The 9439-nt window shown below is 48.2% G+C and overlaps 1 protein-coding gene across 1 annotated transcript in view; it reads left to right on the top strand.

Annotated features, from left to right (window-relative positions):
* Positions 1 to 8196: 8196 nt before the first annotated feature.
* The window catches only part of CFAP73 (cilia and flagella associated protein 73), a 46639-nt gene continuing 45396 nt past the window's right edge, over positions 8197 to 9439 (top strand). The window contains exon 1 of the mRNA XM_073630420.1: positions 8197 to 8355. Coding sequence (XP_073486521.1) covers positions 8300 to 8355 — 56 coding nt within the window. The 5' untranslated portion in view covers positions 8197 to 8299. The remainder of the gene's footprint in view (positions 8356 to 9439) is intronic.

Genomic DNA, 9439 nt, shown 5'->3' with positions numbered 1-9439 from the left:
GTTTGTTAGAGAACCTTAGTGAACAAACAGCATCATGAAAGCTAAGGAACACACCAGACAGGTCAGGGATAACGCTGTGTCTAAAGCAGGGTTAGATTATAAAAAAATCCCAAGCTTTTTACATATCACGGAGCACTGTTCAGTACATCATCTGAAAATGGAAAGAGTATGGCACAATTGCAAACCTACCAAGACACGGCCATTCACTTAAACTGACAGGCCAGGCAAGGAGAGCATTCATCAGAGAAGCAGCCAAGGGGCCAATGGTAATGCTGGTGGAGCTGCACAAATCCACAGTTGGGAGAATTTGTCCGCAGGACAACTATTAGTCGTGCACTCCACAAATCTGGCCTTTATCCCTTTCATAACTAAGCCTATTTTTAAAATTTGGTGTTTACAAGTTAAAATCAGTATTTTTTGCTAGGAAATTACTTAGAGTCCCCAAACATTATATATATTTTTTTTAGCAGAGAATCTAGAGAATAAAATGGCGATTGTTGCAATATTTTATATCACACAGTATTTCTGCAGCAGTGTTTTAAACGCAACTTTTTGGGAAAAGGGACACTTTCAGGAATTAAAAAAAAAACAAACAGTAAAGTTACCCCAATATTTTTGTATAATGTGAAAGATGATGTTACGCCGAGTAAATAGATACCAAACATGTCACGCTTTATAATTGCACTAACTCGTGGAATGGCGACAAACTACGGTACCTAAAAATCTCCATAGGTGACGTTTTAAATTTTTTTTACCGTTACAGAGGAGGTCTAGTGCTAGAATTATTGCTCTCGCTCTGACGATCGCGGCGATACCTCACATGTGTGATTTGAACACCGTTTACATATGCGTTTACGAGCTCGCGGGGACGGGGGCGCTTTAAAAAAAATTTTTTTCTTATTTATTTTATTTATTTTTATATTGATAAAATGTGTTTAAAAAAAAAAATTTTTTATCACTTTTATTGCTGTCACAAGGATTGTAAACATCCCTTGTGACAGTAATAGGTGGTGACAGCCTCAGGTACTCTTTATGGAGGGATCTTCTGAATACTATATATTTTTTTTAAACTGGCGTCATTGGCAGCCGAGTAAACGGGAAGTGATGTCGCTTCCGCGATTACAATTAGGAGGCTGGAACGAAGCCGTGAGCGGCTTCGTTCCAGACTGTCACTAGCCGCCGGAGGTGGCGGATTGGTCATCGGGCCTCCGGATGGAACGGAAGGCCCGGTAAGAGCGTCGGGAGGCGGCGGGAGGGGGGGGACGTTCCCTCCCGCTCCTCCGGTATAACAGCCGAGTGGCTTTTAGCCGCATCGGTTGTTATACCTGGAAAGCCGATCGCCGGCTCTAAAAAAGGGTACCTGCAGCTGCGGGCATCATCCCGGTATAACCCCCGAAAGCCGAGTACGCACATCTGCGTACGCTCGGCGGGAAGGGGTTAAAAGAGAGTGGCAAGAAGAAAGCTATTGTTGAAAGAAAGCCATAAGAAGTCCAATTTGCAGTTTGCGAGAAGCTATGTGGGGGACACAGCAAACATGTGGAAGAAGGTGCGCTGGTCATGAAGAACCCTTCTTGACGTTTTTCCTGGACCGTGTAGTTCTCATTCCTATGCTGGGTTCAAACCCAAAAGTGTCTTCGGTGTTCCACGAGAATCAGGAGATCGTCTTACCTACATTCAGGTCCCCGGGGTCCACTGAAACTCACCCCCTGGATGTAGGCAAAGAAGGAATATCTGAGAATTACTTCTCCCTTTAGACGTTCTGATCATCTCTTTGTCTTGCACTCTGGTAGCAATAAAGGGAAGAAAGCCTCAAACAGGACACTCACAGCCTGGATCGTGCAGACCATCCAGCAAGCATACCTGGCTAAGGGCTTGGCTCATCCAGAGGCGGTGACAGCTCACTCCACCAGGGGAATGGCAGCCTTGTGGGCAGTGGCCCGACATGTGGCCCCAGACACCATCTGCAAAGCAGCCTCATGGGCCTTTATTAATACATTCATGTCTCATTACTGCATAGAGCCTGCTTCACTGTCTTCTGTAAACTTTGGTTTGAAAATCCTATCGGCTGATAGGGCAAATTAAAATTATGTTTTGTTCAGCATACCCACCCGTGTGGTTGGCTAGTTATTTCCCACACGTAGGCTGCCATGGAGTCTGTCAGGAAAAAGGAAAATTTATTGTCAAATACTTACCGTAATTTTCCTTTCCTGATGGACTCTGTGGCAGACTGAGTTCCCACCCATTGGTCAAAGAGTAGGCTAGTTACGGAACGCAGTAGCTAGTGGTGAGTACTCATTTATGGGAATGGGGTCCTATAGCATTGGAGAGGAGGCGGGGTTAACCCACACGTAGGCTGCCATGGAGTCCGTCAGGAAAGGAAAATTACAGTAAGTATTTGACAATAAATTTTTCTTTTTCTTAAACACCATCTCAGTAGTCTTAAATCGCCCCCTCGGGAACTTTTCAAAATAGTCGCCCAGACTATGAACCCTACCTGCCTAGAACCCCCAGCAAACGAAACCCAAGAATTCTATAATGAGTTATCAGATTTTTTTCACCAACAAAATCGACAACATTCAGAAAACAATTCAACAGGAAAACACAACCAACCTCATTCCACAAAATCAAAAGAGGAAATTGCTACGAACATCACAAAATCACCAAATTTTTCACTGAGCCCTGTCACCACTGACACCACCAAAAACATCATCAGAAGCCTCCAAGACAGCACATCACCAAACTACATCATTCCCACAAAACTCCTGAAAGAATGTTCCGATATCTTGGCTCCTACTATAACACATCTCATAAATCAGTCATTCAAAGAAGGGATTGTTCCGATCGCCCTCAAGCAAGGCATCATTAAACCCCTCCTAAAGAAACCCAACCTCGACCCTAAGGACCCTAACTGCCGCAGACCGATAACAAGCCTTAACACCATCTCGAAGATTATGAAAAAAGCAGTAGTACAACAGCTACAACGCCACCTGGACACACACAAACTCTTGGACCCTCTGCAATCAGGATTCCGCCGAGGCCATGGCACAGAAACGGCACTTCTCAAAATATGGGATGAAGCCCTTGAGGCAGCAGATGACGGAGAATCATGTCTCCTGGTACTGTTGGACCTCAGTGCAGCGTTTGATACAGTGAACCACAATACCCTACTCATCCGCCTCACAGAAGTAGCAGGAGTCACAGATTCAGATCTAAAATGGTTTGCCTCATTCTTGGGAAATCGTTCTCAGACAGTGAAACTTGGAGCCTTCACCTCTGAAACCCACGCTATTTCTTATGGAGTCCCTTAAGGTTCACCCTTGTCACCAGTGCTCTTCAACATCTACATCCGCCCTCTCCTCAAATGATCAGAAAATCGGACCTCTGCTTCCACTCATACGTCAATGACACTCAACTCTACTTTCGCATTCACAAAAAGACCAACATCACCAACTAGAAAAATGCCTCACATTGATAGACGACTGGATGACCACTAGCTCCCTCAAACTCAACGGATCCAAAACAGAGCTTCTTCTCCTACACGCAAACTGAAATACTGAAACCAAAACCCCGTGGACACCTCCCACCATCTTTGGACAGACTATCCCCCAAAGCACCAAAGCCAAAAGTCTCGGAGTCATCTTTGACTCAGAAATGTCAATGGATGCACAAATAGGATCAGTAGTCAGCGGATCTCATCATCTTCTCCGCCTGCTACGTGGACTCATCCCCTTCATTCCAGAAGAAGACAAAGCAGCAGTAGTTGGAACAATTATTAATTCCTGACTCGACTACGCAAACTCCCTCTACATAGGACTTCCTAAATATCAGATTGCACGCCTACAACTCATCCAAAACACGGCAGCAAGACTGATAACAGGAAAAATCTCTGGGAATCCATCTCTCCGTCCCTGACTACATTGGCTAACCGTAAAGAATTGGATCACATTCAAGACTCTCTGCCTCAACCACAAATGCATACAAGGAAACACTCCTCAATACCTATGCGAGAAAATAAAACACTACACACCTAATCGCAATCTTCGATCAGCGAACCAAAACCTCTTCCTCATTCCCAAGTCCCGCTGCAAATCAAAGGGAGACTGAAGATTTGCAGTTCAAGGACCACGGCTATGGAACGCTCTACCAACTAACATCCGCTTGGAAGAAAACCATCTGGCCTTCAGGAAAAAACTTAAGACCTACCTCTTCTAAGGAGCTGGACAACACAGGATGGATAAGCACCTTGAGGCGATTAAGTTCGCATTTGCAGCGCTATACAAGTCTTTCATTCATTCATTCATTCATCCATTCATTCCTTCAGCCAGTCACGTGTTCCCTCAGGGACGATCGGGGTCCCATTTCCTGAGTGGATGAAGGTGTGTGCCTGAGGCCAGGAGGAGCGGTGAAATGAACCAAGTGTGTGGGCCCCTATGCCCTGTGGGAAGGCCGGATTGTCAAATAGAGGTGATAGGGGGGTGGATCTGAGGGTAGAATCTCGCACAGTCCTCTCCTATACCAGAGCACAAGGACAGCTATGGTTAGAGGTGAGGAGGATGATAAATCAGGGAAGTTGCCCTTGTAACCCCAGAGGAGAGCCCGTAGATTGACAGGGGACAGATCTTGTTCGACCATCAGTGAGGCTTTCTGAAAAGGTCGTGGGAACCATTCTAGGGTACGGGCCATGAGAGTGGCTTTATAATGAAGCTCATAATCTGGTAAGCCTGTGCCACCCTGTAGCTCCGGGTGCGTGAGTAACTTGTATTTAACTCCGGAGAGTCCCTTATTCCATATAAAATGGATAGAGAGGGAGCGTAGGGCAGAGAAGAAGGATTTAGTAATGGTGACCGGAATGGTTTGGAAAAGATATAATAATTTGGGTAGGGTATCCATCTTGAGGGTATTAATGTGACCAAACCAGGGTAGAGCCGTACCCCCCCAGGAGGCCAAATCCTTTCTGAGACGGGAGAGGAGGAGGATATAGTTTATTGTGAAGAGATTAGAGAGATTAACGGGGATCGTTACACCTAGATAGGAGATGCCTTTGGTCTGTCATTGAAAGGTATAGTTGGAGCGTAGTGAGGACATGGTTGATGTGGAAAGGGAGATTATTATTATACAGGATTTATATAGCGCCAACAGTTTGCGCAGCGCTTTACAACATGGGGCAGACAGTACACTTACAATACAAATCAATACAGGAGGGATCAGAGGGCCCTGCTCGTTAGAGCTTACAATCTAGAAGATGTTGAGGGCCTCTGTTTTGGAGATGTTGAGTTTAAAGTTGCTCAGTAAGCCGAAGCGTTTAAATTCAGAGAAGAGTGAGGGGAGGGTTGTGTGGGGCTATCGGGCGTAGATTAATAAATCATCCGCGTAGAGAGATAGTTTATGGTGTTCGGAGGGTACCTTGTATTGATGTGTTTTGGCGAATGGCACATGCCAGGTGCTCGATTCAAACACCTCTGATGATGTGCCATTTACCAAGACTGATGCAGAGGGGTGTGAGTAGAGTGACATGATTTTAGAGATGAAGGGGGATCCGAGACCAGCTAGGCCAGCAGCATTGTTTCTTCCACAGGGCGCTTCCTGACATTGCCTCCTCCTAAAGGGCAGCCTCCGGATGCCCAACTGGGCTAACTTCACAGCATGGGATATCTTAAAAGATTGCATCAATTTCTTGGCGTGAATACTGTTTTCAGGCTCCCAAGCGTTATCTTCTGGCCCATAACCTAAACTCCACTGGCTGGGGACACACCTGATGTATAGGGAGACTCCGCTGGCTGGGGACACACCTGATGTATAGGGAGACTCCGCTGGCTGGAGACACACCTGATGTATAGGGAGACTCCGCTGGCTGGGGACACACCTGATGTATCGGGAGACTCTGCTGGCTGGGGACACACATGATGTATAGGGAGACTCTGCTGGCAGGGGGCACACCTGATGTATCGATGTATCGGGAGACTCCGCTGGCTGGGGACACACATGATGTATAGGGAGACTCAGCTGGCTGGGGACACATCTGATGTATAGGGAGACTCCGCTGGCTGGGGACACATCTAATGTATAGGGAGACTCCGCTGGCTGGGGACACACCTGATGTATAGGGAGACTCCGCTGGCTGGGGACACACCTTATGTATAGGGAGACTCCACTGGCTGGGGACACACCTGATGTATAGGGAGACTCCGCTGGCTGGGGACACACCTGATGTATAGGGAGACTCCGCTGGCTGGGGACACACCTGATGTATAGGGAGACTCCGCTGGCTGGGGACACACCTGATGTATAGAGAGACTCCGCTGGCTGGGGACACACCTGATGTATAGGGAGACTCCGCTGGCTGGGGACACACCTGATGTATAGGGAGACTCCGCTGGCTGGGGACACATGTGATGTATAGGGAGACTCTGCTGGCTGGGGACACATCTGATGTATAGGAGGATGTATAGGGGGACACATGTGATGTATATGGAGACTCTGCAGGTGTTTGGAGTATCTTTATCTGCTGATTGTTAAACTTTCTGGAATACACATATTTCTATTGTGGCGTAGGATCTGGGCCTGCTGTCCCTCAATCTCTCTTTCCTTCCTTCTCTCTCCTTCCCTCCCTATTTCTTTCTCTCTCCCTTAATTTCTTCCTGCATCCCTCTTCATCTCAGACTCTAACCACACTCCCTTTGAGACACATCCTGTTTAAGCCACGCCCATTTCTAGGTTAAACCACACCCATTTTTTCTCTCCTCGCTACGTCCCGCCTTCAAACAAATGCCCCACCTCCTAATTACAGCAAGGCTCCGCCTACAAACAAAAATGAGCCCCTATAAAAATTTTTACAATGTTGGCAGCTATGCAATATGTATGTAGTATAGTTTATTGCAGAAGATACAAGGGGTTGATTTACTAAAGGCAAATCCACTGTGCACTTCACCGAGTCTATGAGCCTCGGCTGATCACAGATCGGAGTAAGGGGTCGATCCTGGCCCCTTACCACGTAATCAGCTGTCAGCTAATGATGGCTGATCACGTGATTTAAAACAGAAGCTCGGTAATTGGTATTTTTTTTCCTCACGCTGGGGAAAAAAAAAAGCCGATCATCGGCTTCTGTGAGAGGGACATCGGTCCCTCACACAGAAAGCTGTGGCTGCATTTTCTGTGCCCACCAGTGTCAGATGCCAGTGTCCACTGTGCCACCTATCAGTACCCACCAGTGCCACCTACCAGTGCCCACAGTGACACCCATCAATGCCCACCAGTGCTGCCAATCAGTGCCCATCAGTGTCATAATCAGAGACACGGATCAGTGCTGCCTATCAGTGTCACCTACCAGTTCCAATCAGTGCCACCCATCAGTGATCATCAGTGCCGCTTATCAGTGCTCTTCAGCGCCACCTATAAGTGCCCTTCAGTGCCATCCATCAGTGCTTATCAGTGCCGCCTCATCAGTGCTTATCAGTGCCACCTATCAGTGCCGCCTATCATTGCCCATCAGTGCAGCCTCATCAGCGCACATCAGTGAAGGAGAAAAATGACCTGTTTTCAAAATGTATAACAAACTTTGAAACAGTTTTGTTTTTTTTCAAAATGTTTGGTCCTTTTTTGTTTTGTTCGGCAAAGAATAAAAAATCCAGCAGCAATTAAATACCACCAAAAGAAAGCTGTTTGAAAAAAATGTCATTTGGGTACAGTGTAGCATGACCGTGCAATTGTCATTCAAAGCGCGTCAGCGCTGAAAGCTGACAGTTGGCCTGGGCAGGAGGGGGTGTAAGTGCCCAGTAAGCAAGTGGTTAAAAATCCCGCCTGTTCACATTATTTTAGCACCCAAGTTCCAAACAGCCAGATTTACTGGGAGTGTCTTGACCATGACAATGTTGCCTTATTTTTAAGGAATATGACTTGTCAACATTGTTCCTGTAGAAGAGACTCGTAGCTCCCCTATTAGCAGATGAGAGCAATGTAAAGCACACCGAGGAGTTGTGAGAGGAAATAAAGTGAAGTGTTCGTGTGGGGTTTGTGGAGGCGAGGGACAAAAACCCGCCATGTGAGGTCTGAGCTTGGACTTCCTTCTCCTACAGAATAATTATGAGCAGGGCGGGATATGGGTACCTATATATGACAGCGTACCCCACCACGGTCCATATATATCAGCAAACATGTGAGAGGATGCCCGAAATAAAGATGTCTGCCGACCATATCAGTCTCCGCCTCTCACCTATAAGGAGGCGGGACAGGTCGTTTCCAGGGTAACGAGAAAACGCTCGGCACTGGAGCTGTCCTGTATCGTGACTTCTGAGCTTTAGCCATGGAGTTCGATTTGCGGGAATATTTTCGGGCTGCCTTCGAAGACAAGCTGCTAGTGTGAGCACATCCTTCCTGTGTCTGTCCTCATGTGTCTACACATCTTAATTTATCTGCCTGCCTCTATCCTGGCGTCTTTATCTATCTGCACCCCCCTGGTGTTCTGGCGTCTTTATCCCGGTGTCCTGGCGTCTTTATCTGCCCCCCCCCCCCCCCGGTGTCCTGGCATCTTTATCTGCCCCCCCCCCCCCGGTGTCCTGGCGTCTTTATCTGCCCCCCCCCCCCCGGTGTCCTGGCATCTTTATCTGCCCCCCCCATGGTGTTCTGGCATCTTTATCTGCCCCCCCCCCCGGTGTCCTGGCATCTTTATCTGCCCCCCCCATGGTGTTCTGGCGTCTTTATCTGCCCCCCCCATGATGTCCTGGCTTCTTTCTCTATCTACACCCCCCCCCCCCCGGTGTCCGAGCTTCTTTCTCTATCTGCACCCCCCCATGGTGTCCTGGTGTCTTTCTCTATCTGCCCCCCCCCCATGGTGTCCAGGCTTCTTTCTCTATCTGCACCCCCACCCCCCAGGCGTCCTGGCGTCTTTCTCTATCTGCCCCCTCATGGTGTCCAGGCTTCTTTCTCTATCTGCCCCCTCATGGTGTCCAGGCTTCTTTCTCTAACTGCCCCCCACCATGGTGTCCGGGCTTCTTTCTCTACCTGCCCCCCCATGGTGCTCGAACTTCTTTCTCTATCTGCCCCTCCATGGTGTCTGGGCTTCTTTCTCTATCTGCCCCCCCATGGTGTCTGGGCTTCTCTCTCCATCTTTCCCCCCATGGTGTCTGGGCTTCTTTCTCTATCTGCCCCCCATGGTGTCTGGGCTTCTCTCTCCATCTTTCCCCCCATGGTGTCCGGGCTTCTTTCTCCATTTTCCCCCATGGTGTCTGGGCTTCTTTCTCCATTTTCCCCCATGGTGTCCGAGCTTCTTTCTCTATCTGCCCCCCCATGGTGTCCGGGCTTCTTTCTCTATCTGCCCCCTCCCCCCATGGTGTCCGGGCTTCTTTCTCCATCTTCTCCCCAATGCTGTCCAGCTAGTTTCTCTATCTGCCCCCCCCCCCCCCCCCCATGGTGTCCGGGCTTCTTTCCTCATCTTCCCCCCACC

This window comes from Aquarana catesbeiana, linkage group LG01, assembly GCF_042186555.1.
Source record: "Aquarana catesbeiana isolate 2022-GZ linkage group LG01, ASM4218655v1, whole genome shotgun sequence".
In the NCBI taxonomy this organism is placed as follows: Eukaryota; Metazoa; Chordata; class Amphibia; order Anura; family Ranidae; genus Aquarana; species Aquarana catesbeiana.
The sequence above is the reverse complement of the archived record's forward strand: the minus strand, read 5'-3'. Positions and strand labels throughout refer to the sequence as shown.